General features: G+C 40.1%; 1 protein-coding gene across 2 annotated transcripts in view; it reads right to left on the reverse strand.

Annotated features, from left to right (window-relative positions):
- The window catches only part of pxylp1 (2-phosphoxylose phosphatase 1), a 158,703-nt gene extending 136,806 nt beyond the window's left edge, over positions 1–21,897 (reverse strand). For both annotated transcript variants that reach the window (XM_060834233.1, XM_060834231.1), the window contains exons 1-2: positions 21,551–21,897; positions 4,321–4,453 (exon numbers count right to left, since the gene is read on the reverse strand). In XM_060834233.1, the coding sequence (XP_060690216.1) occupies positions 4,321–4,453; positions 21,551–21,601 (184 nt within the window). In that variant the 5' untranslated portion in view covers positions 21,602–21,897. The remainder of the gene's footprint in view (positions 1–4,320; positions 4,454–21,550) is intronic.
- Between the last annotated feature and the right edge of the window lie 2,735 nt (positions 21,898–24,632).

Consider the following 24,632-nt stretch of genomic DNA (forward strand, 5'->3'; position numbering starts at 1 on the left):
TTTGGTCTCAGAATGCTTCTGTCACTTTGCAGACTGACATTCTTCCTATTTCTCAGCTAACACTAATTCATCTTCTCCATTTTTTCACAAATATGCCTGAAACTGAAATGTGAAAAGAGATTCCACTTCAGCCTTAATGATGGTTTTCTGCATTCTCTCTCAAACAAACACTGCCAGCATCAAAGCCCTTTCTACAGTCAAGCAGCTGTGTTGTACCTGCATGATCTATGTGCCTGACCTGAGACTTCCACAACAAGCTCTTTATTCTGAGGAAATGGGTATCAGAAGGGCAGAGAAAACATTTCCTACACATCCTCATGGCCTCCACACAAAGATACAATGTGTCCACCAACTCATGAGAATCATCTTCCCAGGACACCCAACTTGTAAAAAGAAGCATCACAAAAATGCCAACCATCTCCAACAGGCCAAGCCCAAACAACAGAAGGAATATGCGAACAGCTCATTTTCCTACAGACCCACCTGTTCAAACATCACCATCTAGGGTAAAATTGCAGATATGATCAGACTGCTCAGTTACCTTTGGACCCACAAATCCCAAGTGAAAGGAAATCAGCCTCAGTCCTGACTGCCTACAAGGAAAAGGATTCTGAAAGGGAACATGACCACGACATCACCAGAGCTCGGTATATAAATACATAATAAGGTTTCAATATCTGCCAACGATAATTGTGGAAGCATTTCTTTGTAAAATATTTCTTTCTAACCATCAAAAAATGCCCCACCATTATATGCTCAGTTCAAAACTTGACAAAAGAACTGAATTCCAGAAGTAATGCGATATTGGCTGCCTTTGGTATCAAGGCAACATTTGGTCAAGAGTATCATCAAGAAGTCTGAGTAAAATTGAAGTCAACTGAAAGCAAAGGGAAAATTCTCCATTGGTTGCGGTCATACCGAGCAGAAGGAAAGATGTTTGTGGTGGTTGGATGTCAATCATCTTAGTTCCAGGAGTTCTTCAGAAGATCCTCACAACAGTATGTTCGACCTCACCATCTTCAGTTGCTTCATTAACAATTTTCCCTTCATAGACCAAAAGCAGGGATTTTCACTGATGATTGTATTGAGGGTTCTGTTTCATTCATCATTTCTGAAATAAGAGGTCCATGCCAACTTACAATAAGACCTAGATAACATCCTGATTTTGGTTAAGAGTATCAAGTAACCTTTGGACTGTGTAAGTGTCAGGAAATGACATCTCCAACAAGTGATAATCTAACCATGGTAGAACTATCACAGAATACACCATTTTTAATGATTTTTTAGATGAATTCGCCATTGATAAGACAAGTAATTGAGACAACAAATAAGTATTGTGGTTACAACAATAGGTCAGAAGCTTGGTTTAAATGACATGTAACTCATCTCCTGGCTCTCAAAAGTCTATCCACCATCTACAAAACACAACTCATGACTGTGGAATCCTCTTCATTTACCTGGATGAGGGCAACTCAATCAACATTTAAGAAGCCCAACACCATGTAGGACAAAGCAGCCTGCTGTTTGACAACTCATCCACCACCAACAACAAATTCATTCCAATAGTGGCATACAGTGGTATCAATATTTAACACTGATAAGATGCTTTGCAGAAACTCATGAAAACTCCTCCAATTCCAACTCTACCATCTAGAAGTGCAAGGGAAAAAAAAGATGCATGGAAACCCAAACACCTGCAAGCTCTCCTCCAAGTCTCATACCATATTGACTTGGAAGTGGAGCCATTCCTTCCCTATCACAGGGTCCAAATCTGAGCCTCCCTTCTTAACAGCACCACATTGTTAACAGCGAGTTAGTATTGAATAGCTTTTGTTGAAAAGTACACAAAGTTTGAAGTTCCAGTTACTTATCAAGAGAAAACAAAAGCAACAAATTCCATGGTTTAAAGCAAACGGGAGGATGTTGCCACCCAAGTTGATAGGGTTGTTAAGGCATACCGGTGTGTTAGCTTTTATTGGTCGAGAGATTGAGTTTCAGAGCCACAAGGTCATGCTACAGCTGTACAAACATCTGGTGTGGCCACACTTGGGAGTATTGCATACAGTTCTGGTCACTGCCTTGTAAGAAGGACGTGGAAGCATTGGAAAGGGTTCAGAGGAGATTTACTAGCACGTTGTCTAGTATGGAGGGAAGGTCGTGTGAGGAATTGCTGATGGACTTGAGGCTATTTTTGTTTGAGGGAAAAAGGTTGAGAGGTAACTTAATTGAGACATAAGGTAATCAGAGGGTTAGATAGGGTGGACAATGACAGCCTTTTTCCTCAGATGATGATGGCTAGCACAAGGGGACATAGCTTTAAATTGAGGGGTGATAGATATGGGACAGATGTCAGAAATGGTTTCTTTACTCAGTAGTATGGGAGTGGAACGCAGTACCTAAGACCATCAGATACAGGAGTGGAAGTAAGGCAATTCGGCCCATCGAGTCCACTCTGCCATTCAATCATGGTTGATGGGCATTCCAACTCCATTTACCAGCATTCTCCCCGTAGCCCCTGAAACAGTAGTAGACTAACCAACTTTAACAGTACTTAAATCGTCATTGGATAAACATGTGGATGAAAATGGAATAGCCAAGCTAGGTGGGCTTCAGATTGTTACACAGGTCAGTGTAACATCAAGAGACGAAGGGCCTGTACTGCGCTGTAATGTTCTACATTTACAATACAAGTGTCAAAAAAGCAAATAATCAATACTATCAACCTATATTTTAACCTATATCCAGAATAATAGGATGTAAACATGAATTAACATGCAAATTGTGGTCTAATACAAATCACTAATTTACACCAAATCAGAGACACAACTAAGGCATACACCTCATGTTTCTCAACAGCCCATTCAGATATCAGGGATCACTTCTAATTCTGCCTTAATCACCAGGGATTTCAGATTCTCTTTCAAAGACTTAGCCTCTGATTTCCAATTCAAAGGGAATGCTAAATCAGCCTGGGCAGTGCTTTGCTTTTGTCTGCAGGAAACTATCATGCAACAGGACTCAAACTCTGAATACCCCAATGATTGTTCACCTTCCAGCTGCTGGATCCTTTTGCCCCAGTCTTTGGGTTTACTTGGCTGCATTGCAATATCTAATCACTGCCTCCTTGGGGGAATGCTGAGTGACTTGAGGCTGTTTTTGTTTGAGAGAAGAAGGTTGAGAGGTAACTTAATGGAGACATATAAGGTAATCAGAGAGTTAGATAGGATGGACAGTGACAGCCTCATTTTGTCAGCCTCATGGAGCTGACACTGTGTTGAGACTTCTCGAAGCCTCAATTTTCCAGATGCATTGAGCATCCAATGTTCTCTGTCTTCTCTGAGCTACAGCTCCCCAGCTGCAGAGAGCTATCAACTGTCGTTATTCACCCAACTCCTTTCTTGTGAACTCACTTTACACACAGCCCCTCCCTCCCATCACCACTGCCCAGTCCCTCCGCAGAACCTGAAGTCAGGTTGACATGTCAAAATCCATGTCACCTGGTCACTCTTCTCACAACATACACCTGCACAGCTGCTTCTGGCCATGCCTTTCACTTCCTTGGCCACCTGGCAAAGAAGTAGAGCATGCATGACTTGTCTCCTTGCCATATTCTGCAATCGAGCCAAACATGCTCAGAAACAATTTAAAGAGATGGCTTCCTTCACAACATGAACTGTAGCTAACCATCAACTAGTTAAAGGAGATTAGTGATGGCCAATAAATGCTCGACTTGCTAATAACTCCCATGCACCATATGAATATTAAAAAGTTAGTCCATAAAGTCTGATTGAACTTTAATATCATTTCAAAATTCATTTCATAGCATAACAACATAGAAGTACATTTCATGCAAAAAGGGGATTACAAATGGATTAATTGTTGATCCTTGGTTTGTCCAATTCTATACACATTCAGCACATGTTTGCATTGCAACAGACAAAATTTGCTTCCAAGAAATGCAGCTCAACCATTGACGGAGAAAATATAGGCAACATTTAATTGTACCAATTATAATGCACTTCACTGGTATCTTTTTACATAGGGAGTTTAAAATCACAACATGAAAGAATTGGTTTGAAAAAAGGAATGTCAAATATCATTATGATTAGAAATACTTTGAAAATGCAAATTTGCTAAAAAGATTTTCAACCTCAGAAGTAATTCATTACTCAGTGGTAATGCTTAAAGACTTCAGATGCATGGCATACCAGCAGCAGAGAGAGGCTTCTTCTTGAGTGTGCTTTTTATTTCAATGCCTTGCATTAGCTGTTCAAGATGGTGCTTGTTAATCAGAAGTAAACCAGTGGAAGCTGTACTTACAGAACTGTAGGCTTAGGCTCAGGACAGCCAGGAGGACAACTATGGCCAGCAGAAACAGAAAACGGTTTCGGTAAAACATTGCCACACACATTTTCAGACTCCCATTATGATTGGACCTCCAACTTGCTCTCCCCTGTGAAAGTCAATGCAATAACAGTCAAGCCCACACGTATGAATAAAGATGTCAATTCCAACATACAGCAGCCAGATTGTTACACCAAAAAGAACTCAAAGCATGAAGAATGAAGCTTCTGTTGCTATGGTCATTTTCTTTCCTTCTGAAAAAGACATTTAATTCTGATTTGTAAGCTTACGTTTACTCCAAGATAAAATTTCGATATTATTACTCATAAGATCAAGCAACTCTACTGAAATAAGCATTTTCCATTGCATTCTTATGAAATGAGTGGAGATGTACATGTTTAGCAAAGTTTTGAAAATGATGTTCAGTCCTGAGATCCTAAACACCTCAACAATTACTATAAGAAGATTCAATTAAAACATAGCATTTTCAAAGTGAATTGAAATTATTGATGTTTCTCATCTATTGTTATCAGATTTAGACACCTTTTTCACCAAAATGTCGTTATACATGCAAACCTTCACTCTAGAGATTTTCTACTGCCAGCAGACAGGCAATCCACACTTCAGAGCAGACAATTCAAACAGATTAGACAGGAAACCACAAATGTATAACTACATTTCTCTTAAAAATAAAGCCTCAAACAACATTTGGAATAACATCAAAATATTTTTCTGTTCTGCTAAGGATACCATGAAGAAAAAAGTTAAAGTTATCAATGAGAACTTTATTGAATTGAAAATGATGAATTCATTGTTACTTTGCATGCACAATTGGTTTGGGATTTTGTTTACAACGGTTAAATGCTGAGGAGGCCATTATTGGTTTTCAGTAAGATTAGATTACTTACAGTGTGGAAACAGGCCCTTTGGCCCAACAAGTCCACACCGACCCACCAAAACACAACCCACCCAGACCCATTCCCCTACATTTACCTCTTCACCTAACACTACGGGCAACTTAGCATGGCCAATTCACCTAGCCTGCACATTTTTTTTTGGATTGTGGGAGGAAACCGGAGCACCTGGATGAAACCCACACAGACACGGGGAGAATGTGCAAACTCCACACAGAGAGTCGCCCAAGGCGGGAATTGAACCCGGATCGCTGGCATTGTGAGGCAGCAGTGCTAACCACTGTGCCACCGTGCCGAGATGAGGAAGATTCTTTTTCTTAGCAAACATGATCTGACATTGTAATCATTAAATGTGAAGGAGGCATTTAATGACAAAACATTTACTTTTATCTTGATAGGTTATTAAGTTTAGGCATTGAAGAATTTATTCAAATTACATGATTTTACTTTCTTTCATCAACTTTACCCTCCTTTATCCCTTTTCAATGAAGGCTGAAGAACAAATAACATACTCTGTGTGGGATTAGTTGGTAAAATGGCTGTACAAAACAGAATCAATAGTAAAGAGCAGTCCAAAACCCAGACACTAAAAGGCAGTAATACATTTGAATGGCAATGATTACTAATGATCCCTCTTATCCTGAAGGCACTATACATGGTGCAATTGTACCTGCAGCAATTATCGAGAAAGTACACCTCCGATACCACTCCCCATTATGAAACATTAGAGCAGATGGTCAAAGCCTAGTGAAAGAGAAAGGTTTTAATGAGTGTCTTCAGGGAAGAATAAGAAGCAGAAAGGTAGAAAAAGGGAATTCTTGAAAGTGAGGCCTTGGAAACATAAGGTATAGTTCATGAAGCCAATATGAAAAGAGCGAAGATACCTAAATAGATATTTGTTTTAAATAATAAAAATTACACTTAGAGGTCATATACTCATGGATCTCCTGATGCGTCTGTTGGTTAAAGCAGTTGATATGGAGACCAGGAAGATTCCAAGTTAGTCACCTGTCTCTATTAAGTCAGCTGATCTCAATCAAAGTGATAGTAGAGACTAAAATTATGGTACAGGGAAAGCACAGTAGGTCAGGCACCATCCAAGGAGCAGGAAAATCAATGTTTTGGGCAGAAGCCCTTCATCAGGATGAGAGGCTTATGCCCAAAACATCAATTATCCCACTCCTTGGATGCTGCATTATCTGCTGTGCTTTTCCAGCACTTTTTGACTCTGACTCTCCAGCATCTGCAGTCCTCTCATTTTTCTGACAGTAAAGATTCCATGATAAACGGGAATGCTTCAATTTAAAAAGGTATATTTGACTAGAGTTCTTACTCCTGCTATCGAAACAATAAAACCATTAAATCATAAGAAATAGTATCAGGAGTGAGCCATTTGACCCCTTGAGCCTGCTCTGTCATTCACTAGGATCAAGGCTAATCCAACACTTCTCATGTCCACTTTCCTGCCTTTTCACCATAACCCTTGATTTCCTTACTGTTCAAAAAACAGCTATTTCAGACTGTGTCCCCCACAGCTCCATGTCAAGGAGTTCCAAAAAATCTCAACCCTCGAAGATAAGAAATTCCTCCTCATCAGTCTCAAACTGGGGCTTCTTAATCCTGAGTCCATACCCTCTGGTCCTAGACTCTCCCATGATGGAAAACATCCTCTCAGCATTTACTCTGACAAGCCCCTTAAGAATTCTACATATTTCAATGAGATCATCTCTCATTCTTCTAAATTTCAATGAGTAGAGTCGTAACCTGTTTAATCTTTTCTCATAGCATAGTCCCTCCATACTGGGATCATCCTCGTGAACCTTCCCAGAACTGATGAAACTGCTCACAGCACTCCCAATGTGGTCTCATCAGCACCTTGTACAATTACAATAAGACTGTCTTACTCTTATATTCAAAACCCTTTGAGATAAGGGCCGATATTCTACTAGCCTTCCCGATTCCCTGTTGTACCTGTGTATTAGCTTTCTGTTTCATGAACAAGTAATCCCCAAGTCCCTATCTGCTGCAGCTTTCCCCATTTAAATAATACTCTGCTCTTTTGTTCTCTCTTTGAAAATGAATAACTTCACATTTTCCCCCCTATTCTCTTTTCATTAACTTTTTTTCCCACTTTCTTAACTCATCAATATCTCTGTAAATGGTTGGTATCCCTCACAACCTGGGTTTCCACATACTTTTGTGTCATTGGCAATTTGGTTTCTGTACATTCACTTCCTTCCATTAAGTTATCTATACTATAAACAGTTGCGGTCCCAGCACTGATTCTTATGGAACATTACCAATTACAACCCAAAAAAGAACCCAAAATCCCTACTGTTTCCTGCCCATTAGCCAATTCTCTTTCTACATTGATGATACTGGGTGAAGACGGCTAGGTTCATCTGTTATCCTATGTTGATCAGTCAACTAACATTCATTATCTATACTCACTCACAGAAATTGGGCACTGGTGCATTGAGACTGGCGAGCAGCAGTAATGCTTTAGCAGCAAGAAATTAATAAACTTATCTTCCGGAATTATTAATTAAGACAAATCCTGATGAAAAATTTCTGGAGTTCAGTTGTTCAGTCATTGTTTAGTACTGACACAGACTGTGCTTGATTAAGAATGCTTGTGGTCTCAGAAAAAAATAACACTATGGAAATGGCTGGATTCATGGTCCAGGCATTTTAAAGCCCTGAATAAAACCTATCACACACATTAAAAAAAACCATGTCTTCTCTGAAAACCTGAGAGACCCAACCATCTTCAACTGCTTTATCAATGATCTTCCCTCCATCACAAAGGTGGATTTACTTCATGAATAATTGTATAAATTCAACAGTACTTATGATTCCTCAGTGACAGAAGACGTCTGTGTCCAAACACAAAGATCTGGGCAACATTCGGGCTTGTGTTGATAAGTGGCAAGTAACATTTGCCCCACACAAAAGCCAAACACTGGCTGTCTCCAGTCAGAGAGAATCTAACCACTGCCTGTCATATTCAATGGCATTATTGATACTGAATCCCTCACTATTGACCAACCATATAATCACTGTGGCTTCAAGAACAGAACAGATAAGAAGCTTGGAATTCTGCAGTGAATAATTCATCACCTGACTTCTCAGTGCATGTCCATCATCTACTAGCCACAAATCAGTAGTGAAATGGAATACTCTCCACCTACCTGGATACATGCAACTTCAACAACACTTAAGATGCTGACCACTATCTAGGACAGATTGGCATCCCACCAACACCTTCAACATTTACACACTTCACCATTGATGTACTGTAGCAGTAGTGTACCATCTATACAAGATGTCCTCTAACGACTCACCAAGGTTCCTTCAACAGCACTTTCCAAACACAAATTTTACTATCCAGAAGAACAAAGGCAACAGATATTTAGGAATGCACCACCTGCACAAATATCAGGATCTTGACCAGATGGGCCAATGGGCTGAGAAGTGGCATTTGGAGTTTAATTCAGATAAATGCGAGGTACTACATTTTGGGAAAGCAAATCTTAGAAGGACTGATACATTTAGCGATAAGGTCCTAGGGAGCATTGCTGAACAAGGAGACCTTGGAGTGCAGATTCATATCTCCTTGAAAGTGGAATCGCAGGTAGAAAGGATAGTGAAGAAGGTGTTTGGTATGCTTTACTTTATTGGTCAGAGTATGGAGTACAGGAGTTGGGAGGTAATGTTGCAGCTGTACAGGACATTGGTTAGGCCACTGTTGAAATATTGCATGCAATTCTGGTATCCTTCCTATCGGAAAGATGTGAAACTTGAAAGGGTTCAGAAAAGATTTACAAGGATGTGTTACCAGGGTTGGAGGATTTGAGCTATAGGGAGAGGCTGAACAAGCTGGGGCTGTTTTCCCTGGAGCGTCAGAGGCTGAGGGTGACCTTATAGAAGTTTTCAAAATTATGAGGGGCATAAGTAGGGTAAATAGGCAAAGCCTTTTCCCTGGGGTTAGGGAGTCCAGAACTAGAGGGCATGGGTGAGAGGGGAAAGATATAAAAGAGACCTACGGTGCAACTTTTTCACGCAGAGGGTGGTACGTGTATGGAATGAGCTGTCAGAGGAAGTGGTGGAGGCTGGTACAATTGCAACATTTAAGAGGCATTTGGATGGGTATATGAATATGAAGGGTTTGGAAGGATATGGGCTGGGTGCTGGCTGGTGGGACTAGATTGGGTTGGGATATCTGGTCGGCATGGAGGGGTTGGACCAAAGGGTCTGTTTCCATGCTGTACATCTCTGTGACTCTATGACTCTCATTTCACTTCCAAGGCACACACAATCATGATTGGGAACAATATCGCCATTCCTTCACTGTTGCTGGATCAAAACCTTGAACTCCCTCCCTAATGGCAATCTGAATCTATCTACATTCCAATGACAGTAGCAGTTCAAAAAGGCAGCTCACTACCAGCTTCTCAAGGACAATTGGGGAGAGGCAATAAACTTGGCCTTACCAGCAACGAGCACATCCTATGAATAAATGAATTAAAATATATATAAATATTTATATATATAAAATATGTATTCAAAAAAAGCCATCCTATTGCAGCAGGAAAACAGAGAGCTAAAATATATTGTTATAAGGTTCAATTTCAGTCTGCAATATTTTAACTATTTTCTATTGAATCAACTGTGAGGAAGACCTAAATCCCAGCAAATTGGATGCTCATGCACAGTATTTGCAGCCATGCATAAGTCAGGAGAAAATGTTGGCAACAACAATAAAATGTTGCACATCTCCTGCATAGAACACAAACTTAATTGTAGACACAGCACTGTAAAACGTAGCAAAAAAATTGCAAAGGCATTGCTGAAAATAAGCTACAGTAATACCAGATATAAATTATTCAATTTCTTTAAATTAACCCACAGGACATGGGTATTGATAGCCAACATTTATTGCCCATCCTTATGTGCCCTTAGGAAGGTGGTGGTGAGCTGCCTACTCGACCAACTTCTGTAGGTCGATTCACAATGCCCTTAGGGAGGGAATTGCAGAATTTAGACCCAATGACTCTAAAGGAACGGCAATATACTGCCCAGGTAGGATGGTGAATGGCTTGGTAGGGACCTTGTATGTGGTAGTATTGTTCCCATGTATCTGCTGCCACTCTCCTTATAGACGTTTTGATCGTATTGAAGGTGCTGTCGCAAGATCTTTGATGAATTGCTGCAGTGTAACTTGTACGTAGTACACACTGCAACTGCTCCAATTCACCTAAGCCTACTTTGAGGATATAACCACTAATATCATAGGACAACCCCAAATCTGTTCACCATTCACCTTTTGCACACTGGACTGGACCCTTAAACAAATCCTCCCAAAACCATATTGACTGAGTTCCATCTCCTTGAAGCCTGCCAAAAAACAGAACTAGATGTATATGGATGGCCAGAGACTAAAGGTTGATCTCAATCCAGCATACTGGGAAGTGACTTGAGATTGGACTGTCATTCTGGGAAAAAATAAAGCAGCAGAAAGATTCAAACACGAAACAATATACTAACTAATCTTACTAAAACAATGTTGTGCACAGTTCAGCATTTGCCTTAGTTACTCCCACATCAGAATACTGTGCAGCTGGTTGGCAAACACACACCCATTGGAAAGTCAATTGAATGCAGCAATGCACATCATAATTGAAATGTTTTGCTCAGCATGTCCTTGGAAAGATGACATCTACTGCCTTTCTTCCACCTGGGCACCCTATATGCTGCAACCTTTCTCTGTCAGATACATAAGCAGATATCCTTTGCATTGAGGAATGGAAAATGTACAAAGTCACTAACACATTGCATGCTTAAAAAGAAAAGCCATCCGACAAGTGGCAGGCTTTGACCTACCATGGTGATAGTGGTTCTTGCTAAATAGGTTCGAAATGGATTAAGGCTTGTATCCAGCAGAACTCCACTGCTAAGAGCTCAGTACACAAACAATGCCACCCTACAAACTAAGTGGCACACTACTCATTTAATAGTGGTGGTCATGTTGCCGTCAGAAGGACTTGTCATTGAGTACGGAGGAGGAGGAGGAGGAAGAGTTGGGGAAGAATGAATGCCAAGTCAAACTGGGCAAGGCTCCACTGAATTTCTGACACAATGAGTTGAAAGTTAAGTCACCAGCTCTAAACATAAACAAAGAAAATGCACATTGTTTATCTTAATAGTGCCAATTTTCTCATCCTCTTCCCAATTTAAAAGAGGGACTCTTCTCCTTTCTCAAAGTTCGTTGTGACACTTGCCACATCTTCTGCAGTCCCCCTTTCAACCTCTGCTCCCTCAATTCCATTTGTCATTCTCCGTCTCCACATTGCAGTCTTCATGTTATCATTGCTTTTTTACAACTCTCCTCATTTCACAATGACGCTTCTTTGCTCACCTCACTCTTACAGCAGAGTCTTGTTACTCCATCCGAACTGTACTATATTCTTGGAAGAAATTGCTGATCTTATGGGAAATGCCATGCACAGCTGAAATATTAGTCTATCCCCAGAAGAGAAGTGTGCAATAGAGACAGTGCAGCTGCTGCTCGGATTTACAACTTCAAACAATCAGAATTTGCCTGAAACCATTGATCTCCAAGACCTCAACCAGTGGCACTCACCGAAGGAAATCATGACTACCTCACTTTTAAACAGTGCACTATAGGTCATTCAATTACTGCAATTACTTCAAAAAGACCTGAACATGTACACTCCATACTGCTCAGTTTCTGAAACTGATAAGCCTAACTAAGTTCCAATTAAATATTATTAACTCCCTGGATAGGCCTTATCCTCCTGAAATTAAAAGAGGGTTCTGTAAATGAACATTTTACTAAAACGTTCCAAGATAAAGAAAGAAAAATTCAAATCACATTTCACTCACACCCTGTCCAGCTGAAATAATAAAGTGGAGCAGTGATGGTAATAAAATAGTTGGCTTCTGATACTGCAATTACTGTATGATTACCAGTACAGGATTTTGGATTTCTGTAAGAGATACTGGCCATAAAAAATAAGAAAAAATAGCATTCTTGTAGTTGAGAATAAGGTTAAATAAGATCCATGTACAATAATCTGATTGTGACGGCTCCTGAGTTCCTACGAAATCAATATTCCAATAGTTAAAGTGCTTGTTTCTCGAAGGCCAATTGATTAATTGTTAAACTGTTCATGAGGAAGATAGATCCTGCGACAATGCTCACAGAGACCTAGAGTTTCTAAGCATTGTCCCTAATGTCTAACTCTTCGAGAACAATTCCAAAAAGCAGTTCAACACGTCAGTTACCACACTGCTGTTTGTATGATCTTGTCCGCAAATTGAAAGATGTGTCAACAAAGTAGAGATTAGTTTCAAAGGTAATCATTTAGCTGTAAATCAAGTTGGGAGGTCCTAAAGATATGAAAGGTATTGTATAAATGCATTTATTTTTCAGTCTCTTCAACTCTTTCCTCATGTCGCACAATATTTATTTTCAACTTTGGACAAGAAATGAAGATCTTGAATAATCTCAGTTGTTAGAATTAGATCAGTCAGTCAAACTCATAATCCAAATAATCGATATTATGATACATGCATACTCTGTGCTACCTGCCTGTCATATTGTGTTTCTTATCAGATGCTTTAAAACTCAAATATGTCTAAACAAAACAGATAACTAGGTGTTTCGAATAATTTTTTTTTTGCTTAATGCCATGATTTTCATTACAGGAACAATTGAGAAGAGTACTGGTATTTGGCTTTCTATACTATAAGACAGGAGGAGAAGTGCACTGATGCAGTCAGTCTATCCCAGAAACATCGGCATAGATGGAATAACTCTCCGTAGCAAAGGAAGTAATTTTTAAAGCTTTCTACAAGCATGCATTTACTGGTCCAGAGGTTCCCAAAATGATTAAAAAAGGTAATGGAACAGTCACCTTTATATCAAGTAAAATTGGATAGAAGAGATGAGAATGCTTCAATTAGATAAAGTATTGTCTAGACAGTACCTGGATTGTAGAGGGTAGTGCTGGCCAACATATCTTAGGAAGGATGAGTTAGTCTTGGAGGGAGTGTGGCATAGATTTACTTGAATAATGTTGTTGTGGTTCTGTTCGCTGAGCTGGGAATTTGTGTTGCAGACGTTTCATCCCCTGTCTAGGTGACATCCTCAGTGCTTGGGAGCCTCCTGTGATGCGCTTCTGTGATCTTTCCTCTGGTAGCCACACATGCAGATGACAAGCAACATGGATTCAACTGGAACAACACTCCTATTATAGGACAAGCCAAACAGAAAACAGCCAGGGAATTCCTAGAGGCATGGCACTCATCCACAGACTCAATCAATAAGCACATCGACCTGGACCCAGTATACTGACCACTGCAACGGACAGCTGGAACTGACAACCGGAAGTGGCAGATTCAAACCACTACAAATGCCAGAGGAAAGATCACAGAAGCGCTTCTCAGGAGGCTCCCAAGTACTGAGGATGTCACCTAGACAGGGGACGAAACGTCTGCAACACAAATTTCCAACTCGGCGAACAGAACCACAACAATGAGCACCGAAGCTACAAATCTTCTCACAAACTTTGTACTTGAATATTAATAATACAAGTATTAAGCTATAAGAATACAATAAACTAACCACAGTTGTATTCCTGGAAATTTAGAAGTTTAAAGTGTAATATAATGAAATATTTTAAGATATTAAGGGGAAAAGATAGGACAGTTTGAAAAAAACAATTTAATCTCATTGGACAGTCTAGGACTAGAGGACATAGGTTGTTCAGGTTTGAAATTAGGAAACATTTCTTCATGCAAAGTGTACTTGAAGTTTGAAATTCAATTACACAAATGGCATTTGATGCTAGATCAATAGTTAATTTTAAATTTGAGATTAATACTTATTAGCTAAATGCATTAAGTGATATGGGAAAAAGGTGGGCATATGGAGTTAGGTCAGAGATCAATCAGATCTCAGTGAATCGCAGTCAAAGTCATAAGTAAATGATTGATTGCCCTTCATGTGTTTTTGCTGAAAGTTCCTTTGGAAATCCACACACACACCTTTCCTAGGCACCATTGGATGCATTTTCACCTTCAACTTTGGTAGAAAATTGGTGTCATCCATTTTACATGCCAGTTTCAGCTGTAGCTTAGATGGTTAAGCGATTGCCTCTGAGTCCGAAGGCTGTGTGTTCAAACCTTACTTTTGGACTTAATCACAAAGTTGATTTTCCAGTGCAACCCTAAGGTACTGCTACATGGTCACTTGTACTATCTTTCACAGACAAGGTCAAAAATGCCCTATTAATTAGATGTAAAAAATGCAATGGCTCTACTTCAAAAGAAGTACGAGGGAGTGCTTCCTGGTTTCCTGACCCATGTGTATCCCTCAGTCAATGGATGTTTTTGTCATTATTACATTGCTGTTTGTGGGATCTTGCTGCATGCAAATTGGCTACTATGTTTCCTACATCACCACAATAAAAATATTTCAGGGATATTCCTCTGGATGTAAAATGTTTTGCAACATCAAGAAAGGAGCTATATAAATATTTTTCATTATAGTTGACTTCAAACTGTTTGGTACATCTAACAAAACTTTTTTACTCAAAACATTAATCGCCGTTCAGAGCTAATGTGCAATTTCTAGTTTTATTTTAATTTTCTAAAGGTAGTGATGATCTTAATTGTACACAGATATAGATTAAATACCCCTTTTCAAAATTGCAGCCAAGCCTAATTATGCTTGCATATTCTTTCCAGTGAGGATTGGCTGCAATCATAAGTGATAACTTTCGTTAAAATTTTCCTCTCTCTATCTTGGGAGTACTTACAGAAATGTTACCATCTCTACTGCTACTCAGGCTAAGATCAGTTAACATAATAGAAAAAGAAATTGATAGTAGGATCTTTAGCAATTTGAGGTTCAGGTATGCGCTGCTTTGACCAAACAAGCCACAAGAAAAGTTTATCACTTTCCCTCAAAAAGAAAAAAAAAAGCAGATACTTCATCCATTTATCAGTAACCAACAAGACAGCTCTGTTATTTTGGCAAACAGAATGAGATCATTTAATTAAATTGCACTATTTTAAATACATTTCTAAATATTTTGGCTTCAAACAGAACAAATTTGACTCAAGTTTCTTGAGATAGGGCTCCAACATATACTTTGTGAATATGGTTGATATTTTTAATAAAATCTTGAGATAAAACAATGATTTAGTAAAAGCCCGTGGTTTCCAAATCCCAAAAGCTGTCATACAAATTGCTTTCTCACATTGCTTTAGAGATTTCAAAACTTTTATGCTGTTTTGCACAATAGACTTGGCCTTGCACTTTGGGTTCTCAACAAAAAGAATTGTGATTTTGCTGTTTCAGCTTCATCAGTATGTAACAATTATTGTGTTCCTGCATCTAGCTCTAGCCAGAAACCTGCTTTCATAACGAAACCTATATACCTGGCATTAATTCCTAATAAGGAACAAAATTAACCAATTTTCCTGCACCTGATCAATTGAAATACAAATTCACACAACGTAGGGGCAGTCATACCAGTGCAGTGTCTAGCTATTACTTTCCATAATTACACAGAACAGGCATCATCCAGATTTACATAACAAAGGAACATCGGAACAGAAGTAGACTATTCAGTTCCCTTCAACCTGTTCCACTATTTAATAAAATTGATTAGAATTATTAAATGTTTTATCATTCATTTAATAAGCCCTGTGACCTAACTCCATACACTTGCCTTTTACAAATTTACTTAACAACATTTTATCTATCAAAGATTTAAAATTTACAATTGATCCTGCATCCACTGCCATTTGCAGCAGAGTTCTAAATATCTACCACCCTTTGCGTGTAGATGCTTCCTACCACTTCTCCTGAACAGTCTGGCCTAATTTTCAGACCATGTCTCCTAGTTCTAGAATCCCCAGTGACAATAGTTTATCTTTTCCCACCCTGCCATTTTCTGTTAATATCTTGAAGACATCAATCAGAACACTGCTTAACCTTCTAAATTCTAGAGGGAACAGGCCTATTTTGTATAATCTGTCCACATAACTTAACCCCTGCAGTACTGGTAGCATTCTTACAAAATTACATTCTTCTCCCTTCAAGGACACTGTCCCTTTCCTAAGGTATCGTGCCCAGATCTGCTCACACTACACCAAGTGTGGTCTGACCAGGATTTTGTGTAACTGCAACATAACTTCTGTATCCTTGTACTCCAGCCTCTAGACATAAAAGCCAGCATACTATTAGTTTTCTTGATCGTTTTCTGCATCTGTTCATGATATTGTAAAGATCCATGCACCTGAATCCCCAAATATCATTAAATATCCATTGCATAAAAATTCAAATAACCTAGAATTACCCTGGCTTGTCCTCATTCAGTCAAAAATGGATAACTTGCCATTTGTTTGCATTGAACTCCATCTGCCACAGTTTTGCCATTCACTTAGTCAATCAGCATCCTTTGTACAGTGCCTCATCCACAATGCCACCTAACTTAAATTGACATAAAGTGTCAGGAATAGTCGAACCAAAGGCTCTTATTTAATCATATTGTATTTACATGATATAACCTTCAGTATAATAGGCCTAAACAAATACCTGTTACTTAGATAAATTCTGAAATTAAAATGACTCAAAAAATGTTTTGGAATTTTAATCTTCACAGCCCTGTTAACATTAACTTATAACCTCTTGCCATTTGTTCAATTATCTTCAAAACTATGTCTTTACTATTGAACTTTCCAGATCTCATGAATTTTAAAAAGTCACAACCAGTTTCTTCTGTGAACTGAAATTGAAAATTTATTTTTAAAAATACAAGTATTGTGAATTGCCAACCAACACAAACAGAGCAGTTCTACCGAATTTTATCTATTTTTGACAGTGTTTTCTTGACCGAGATTTATGAGGCCTGGCGTGCCAGTTTATGGCATTTTTTTTCTCAACCAGTCTTCAGCTCTTCATCTCATGAATTTGCAAACAGCCTTGTGGCATTCATCTTGCAGTATGCTGCAGGAGGAGAGATAGAAGTGCTTTTTGCTGCTTGGATTTTGCAATGTTTATGTTATTAGTGCCATATTTAATGCTCAATACAAGCCACATCAGAAGCTACCGGTCAGAAATTGCCCTTCAGACTATGTCCTGCACCACTATCCTGAAGGAAATGGCCCAGAATCATAAGTTAATTCATCAGTACTTGGGCAGAAACCTGGCGATGCTGATGGACAGGATGTTGTAGAAGAGGCCAGTGCTTTTTCCAGCTGACTGGCAAATGAGACCGTGCAACCAAACACACCCAGGCTAGACAAAGATGGTGGCCCAGATTACTGCAGTGTTCCAGGTGAAAATGCAATGCATGTAGTGCAAGGAGATGGCTAATGATTGTCTGTACACTAGGAGGGTAAGTACCACCATATTCTCTCTGCTACCTCACACTATTGTGGTTCTGTTCGCCGAGTCGGGAATTTGTGTTGCAGACGTTTCGTCCCCTGTCTAGGTGACATCCTCAGTGCTTGGGAGCCTCCTGTGAAGCGCTTCTGTGATCTTTCCTCTGGTAGCCACACACGCAGATGACAAGCAACATGAATTTGACTGGGACATCACTACTATTATAGGACAAGCCAAACAGAGAACAGCCAGGGAATGCCTAGAGGCTTGGCACTCATCCACAGATTCAATCAATAAGCACATCGACCTGGACCCAATATACTGACCACTGCAACGGACAGCTGGAACTGACAACCGGAAGTGGCAGATTCAAACCACTACAAATGCTGGAGGAAAGACCACAGAAGCGCTTCACAGGAGGCTCCCAAGCAATGAGGATGTCACCTAGACAGGGGACGAAATGTCTGCAACACAAATTCCTGGCTTAGCAAACAGAACCACAACAACGAGCACCCGAGCTACAAATCTTCTCACAAACTTTGAACCTCACACTGACCAGGCCACCACTTACTCCTATTCTGCCACTGCTCATCATCTCATTAAGGCTCATAGACTACAACTGTAATTATGGCATGTCTACTCAATGATTCACATGCAAGTCATCCTTCTGAACCCTTCCTGCCCTTCTATATCCTATCCACTCACTGGGGACATCTCACCACCTCTCCTGTTCTTGCAGCACCACTGACTACTCTTCTATCCACATTATCATTCTCAGTCTCTCATTTTCACTCATTGCAGGAATGGTTCATCTGCCACCACACTTTAGTCTCCATAACAACCTGACTGACCTACCAGGACTGTCGCACCTGATTAGCAGAACAAACCATTTCCAAGTCCTGGACTGATATTTGGTGAGCCCCTTGACTAACTGTTGCAGTAATCTTTGACAAATCCTTGACCTCACTGAGGACTGGTTCCCTTCGACTTTGAAACATGGCTGTTTGATTGAAGCATGTACAATGCATCTGCCTCATAAGCTGTTGGAACATGTTGTACATGTGACATTGATGTAGCACGGTGCTGTAGACCATAAGAGGTATGTGCAGAAGTAGGCCATTCAGCCCATCAAGTCTGGTCCACCATTCAATGAGATCATGACTGATCCAGTATAGCAACATGTCCACCCCATTGAATTTGCAGTATTCCCTGCCATGACCAGCTGGCACCTTCCCAAAGTGCTAAAAAGCAATGTAAGCCTCATCTAACTGAGTACAATGGAAGACAATAGTAAAACAAAATGAAGCTAACAGTCATAAGATGCATTTTGTATAGGTGCACGTGATGCATATGCAATCCCGGTAAAGCAGTAAATCATAAGTATTCCTGAGCTCCAAGTCCTGAAGAGCTGAAATGTTGAGAGAGTTGGTTCAAAAGAAGGCATGATGATGGATGAAGAACAGGGGAGGAGGATGTTCATTCAGTGTTGGGACATTGTAAGGAAGCCACAATTATCTGAAGGCCCAAAGAAGCAGGCAGTAAGCTGCTGCCAGCAGGTAACCATTCTGACAGGAATGTCAGGAATTGGTGTCCGATCGAGTTTCTCAGGAAAGGAAAGGAGAATTGAAAGCTGTGTAGAAATGAGGCAAGTTAGATATTAATGACATAGAAATGCAAAGTAACAAGGTCATAGCATTATAAAGTCATAAAGTCATAGATTTATACAGCATGGAAACAGACCCTTCACTCCAATTAGTCCACGCTAACCATGTTCCCACTTCCCTGCATTTGGCCCCTATCCCTCCAAACCTTTCCTATTCATGTACTTACTCAAATATCTTTTACATATTGTAACTGTATCTGCATCCATCACTTCCTCTGGCAGCTCATTCTGCACATTAACCATTCTTTGTGTAAAACATTTGCACCTCAGGTGCTTTTCAAAACTTTCTCCTCTCACCTTAAAATCAGCCCCCAACTTTTGAACTCCCACACCACAGGAAAAAGACCTTTGCTATTCTCCTAATCTATGCCCCTCATGATTTTTTAAAAACTTCTATACTGTCACCCCTCAACCTTCCATTCACCAATCAAAAACGTCTCAGCCTATTTTTATAATTCAACCCTCCATTCTACACAACATCCGGGTAAATCTTTCCTGAACCTTCTCCAGCTTAACAATATCCTTTGCATTAAAGGGCTACCAGAACTACACACAGTACTCCAGATGAGACCTCACCAATATCCTGTACAACCTCAACATGACATCCCAACTCCTATACGCAAGTCTGAGTAATGAAGGCAAGCCTGCTAACATTTTCCTAATCTTCAGGAGAAGGTGGGAAATATTTTTTAATATCAGATTTCTGATTTTTTAAATATTGCTGTATTTTTCCATATTTCTGCCCATTGCCCATACCACTCAAGGATGCAAAAATATGCTGTTGCAGAATCCACATGACATAACCCTGTCCCAGGATAAATCCAACAAAACCAGCTTAAAGTCAAGATGTAAAATTGTAGCCATTTTGGTTTACAAAAAAATCCATAAACTCAATAAAATATATTTGAATTGGAAACATCATCATGTTGTGTTTGCGGGACCTCGCTGTGTTCAATTTGGTTGCAATATTTCTTAATACATAACAGTCCTTCAGAAATTTTTCATTTGCTTTTAAGATTTCGGGGCATGCTGAGGTTGTGAAAAATGCTACTTTCTTTCATGAAATACATGCAAACATACTTTCTTAATAGTCCAATAAAAGTCATATTGTTGATCATGCCTTCAACTGCTGAAAATTGCAATGTAAAAGTTTGAACAGAAACAACTAAAGCATTTGTTGCATCATAAACTTGTATCAGCTGCCAACATGGCAGAGGTGTTTTGGCAGACTTCCATTCCTGAAACTGACTCCACTCAAAAGCACTCAGGCAAGCTGACCCAAGAGCAGATCCTTTGGCTTTCATTGAATTCACCCACTCTAATTCCCTCGCTTCACAATTTTTCTAATGTTTATTTCACAAACTCCATGGCAAAAAGAATCTGTATTTTCACTACTTATTCATTCACACACATTTACTGAGAATTTTCTCTGTTTCCTTGTTTAGGACATGAGAGTGCGTAAATAATGGTGAGATGAGTCTGGGATACATTGTTACAGCATAAGACACACTTTCAGCACCTTTTGTTGTCTGGTCCAGAAACTGAGCTCACCATTCACATCAATAGCATAAATCACTAGGAAATCTAGGCCAGATACATTGTAATAAACCATCTGATAGTCTCTGTGGTGCCCAATCCCTGAAAATGATCTGGCAGTTCATTCAGGGAATTAGACTCCTGAGTTTTATGTAAATTTCAAATCACTGAAAAAACCCAACAAACAATACCAATCCTGGATCTTAAGCAACTGTACACAACATTATCCGCTACAGTCTAATTTTGCAAAACACAATGTGGAGTAAAATTTACAAACCATAGCACATGGGTGGGAACAGCATTCAGCGAACCATCAACGTGGGGACTTTTGTTTAACAATTAAAAAAGCAAAATATTTATAGAGACAACTGAATGAGATATTTTGTTTTCCCAAACAATCTGCCAAGGAGGTCGGACGCCAGTTAATATCCTTTGTTAGCAACATACTGTGGTAAATGTAATCCTCAAATCCATCGTAACTTGGGTGGCATAACACTAAAGGCTTGTTATGCCCAATCGAAGCCACTTTGAGGGTGGCTTTTATGGTCAACAACGAAGGGAAAGGCTGCTTTATCAGATTTTGTTTTTGTTTCAGGTTCAATCTCATTTCACAAATAAAAAGCCAACAGAGCAGAGAGACTACACTTCCTGGAAGCTGCTACGAATCCTTACCTTGGGTGTTTCTGGAGTGTGTGTGAGAAGCGCTGACGGCGTCGCTTGCATCCAACTCTTTGTGTCTTCTTCCTTTTCCCTTTGACTGATGGTGTTTCACAGTCATGCGCTTGGGGGGGGAGGAGGTGGAGAGATCTGCTGCCTTTGACGATACTATCACTGCCGCTCTTACCTCGCTTCTCCCTCGGCACTTAGAGTGAGAGCAAGGGAACAGGGGAGGGAAGTCGAAACTCTCGCATGCAGTCTGTGCAACAGCACCAACAGGCTGGCAAACTAGCGCCAACTCGCCTGACCCCAGTGTTCACCCAGCTATCAGCCTGCTCCCCACTGCTGGAACCGATAAAGAATTTGTTCTCTTCCTTTCACCCAGTTTCTGGGTAAGTGTTCAGGAGTTTAGAGAGAAAAAAACGTGTAATTGGCCGCCACCTACTGGTTGAAAGTTGGGGGGGGAACAAAGCTCAGCACCAAAACACAAACACACACTCACACCTAAAATCAAACTGTGTTTAGCTCGTCTGGCACTGCTGAATTGAAGCGAAGATTTGTCAAAGAGTTTCAGTCTTTTTATTTTCACATTTTTCAATGTTAGTGCACACTGGTGCAGTGTTCGATCGGATTTTTTTCTTATTTTCGAAGATTTCCTTTGTCATGCTTTCATCTCAATACATTGACCTACACTGGGATTCTAGGTGTATGCATTGCAACATGGTTACATGAATAGGAAGAGTTTAGAGGATATGGGCCAAATGGGACTAGATTAATTTAGGATATCTCATTAACATGGATGAGTGACACCGACACTCTGTGCTTTATATCTCTATGACTCTATAACTATGCCAAGCACATTCTTTTGGGCAGTCCACAGTGTGTCATCAGCAATTGCAGATAAAATTCAGAACGGAATGGGCCGTTCATCTCTGTCCTGCTGCAACTGGAAATGGTTGTGCTCTCTCCAGATGGTAGATGGGTCTTCTCACCAGAATGGGGCTTTTGACCTTCTACAGTAAGCACCATTATATTAATTTGAATCGAATTATGATCAATGAAGACAGGTTGGACAAACTTGGTTTGTTTTCACTTGAATGTCAGAAGATGGGAAGATAGATGTTTACAAAACTATGCCAGGCATGGATGGAATGGATAATCAAAGCATTTTCCCAGAGTATAAATATCAATTATCAGGGCCACAGATTTAAGATAGAGGGGGTAAGTTTAAAGGAGATGTGAAAGGAATATTTTTTCACACAGGGAGTGGTAAGTGCCTGAAATGGCTGCCAAAGGAGATGGTGGAGGCAGAAACAGGCAAAAGAGCCTGTTTCTGTCCTGTTCTTTTCTTGGTTAATTCTGGGAACAGTAGCGCATAAGGGGGGAGGAAAATAGGAGAGCTGGATTTTCACAATGAAGCTCAGTGGAGGTGTTGTGTGGATATGTCTCTAGAGCCAAAGACCTACTTCTGGAAGAAGATGGTCAACACATTGAAATTTTCAAGGAGGCACAGGTAGATCTCCTCTCCAATTAGGGGTTCTTGAAGCTGGAAGGCTGTCTGAGGTCTTTCTATTTGATAGGAGCATACAATGGATGGTAAATAACTGACATCGGAATTTCAAGGAAAATGCCTTCACACCATATTTTAGAAGTTCAAATGGCAGGGAAAATATCTCTTCAAATTGGTCTGTGGCTGCACCTACAACCAGACAGGCAGCATTGGCCTCTAAGCCTGCCTGGTAAATAACCACTGCTACCACATGCCAGTGTCCAAGCCCCGAAAAGACCCTGTACCAATTTGGCAAATTGGCAGATAGTTGGACTTTACAAGACATGGGGAAATTGGCACCAAGATGTTTGTTTCCGGGGCTGGGAACTCTTCAACTCCAAGGCATCAATGTGGACTTCACCAGTTTCCTCATTTCTCCTCCCCCCACCTTACCCCAGTTCCAACTTTCCAGCTTAGCACCGCCCTCATGACTTGGTGCACCCGTCAATCTTCCTTCCCACCAATCCGCTCCACCCTCCTCTCTGACCTTTATGCCCACCTCCATCCACCTATTGCACTCTCAGCTACCTTCTCCCCAGCCCCACCCCACCTCCCTTTTATCTCTCCACCCCCAAGGCTCCCAGCTTCATTCCTGATGAAGGGCTCTGGCCTGAAACGTCAATTCTCCTGCTCCTCGGATGCTGCCTGACCTACTGTGCTTTTTCAACAACACACTCTCAACTATGAACTCCAGCATCTGCAAACCGCACTGTCTCCCAGGAGTGAAAGGATGGCAACTATGAAAGAGGAAAGATGTTAAGAAAAACAGAGAAAAGAATGGCAGCAGCTGGGATGAGTGCTACGGATGTGTGACAACGTTTGCTTTGCTGTAATAATTTCCTGGATTAGATGGTGTAACTTAGTCGCATAAACAGTGAGATCATTTTATATCAATGAAAGTTGAGCCGGCCACATTGCCCTATATTTACTGTTTTGATAGTCTCAACCATGATATAACACTTATGATTTGAACTGAATATCAATATCATTTCTACTTCAAAATCCCTCTGAAGATTGCAGGGAACAAACAATTGATGATGCAAGGCTTGATTAAAAACAAAAAGAATCATTAAACTGCTGCATTTTACATCAGGTGAATTTGTAGAGAAATGGTGATGGTGGTATTCACTAATTTCAATACCTTATTGGTTGACAAGTATTAAAACAGAACAAATGCTACATGCCTCAATGAGCACCAGAGTAATCAGCTTGATTAATTTGAATAGAACCATTTCCCTGCTGTACATCCTTTCTTTTATAATGCTCCATTTGATGTTTCATAATGTTAAAGGCACAGTGTACATAAATGAATGTTGGAGTTGTTGCAACCCATTTTCTTTCTTGATCCTCCCTTGGAGTTTCTGTTTTATGAGGTGGCATGCAGTCCAGAGTAAGGTATCTAGACAGAAAGGTGTTAGAAGTCTCAGGCACTAACTATTTGTGGTTACGGTAAATAGCTGCCACCTATTCTTCTTCCTATGTCAGTCAAGGGATTTCTGGTAGTTTGTGGTGAAGAATGAATCATAAATATGTCTTAGCAGAAATGTA

Source organism: Hemiscyllium ocellatum, chromosome 13 (assembly GCF_020745735.1).
Source record: "Hemiscyllium ocellatum isolate sHemOce1 chromosome 13, sHemOce1.pat.X.cur, whole genome shotgun sequence".
Classification (NCBI taxonomy): Eukaryota; Metazoa; Chordata; class Chondrichthyes; order Orectolobiformes; family Hemiscylliidae; genus Hemiscyllium; species Hemiscyllium ocellatum.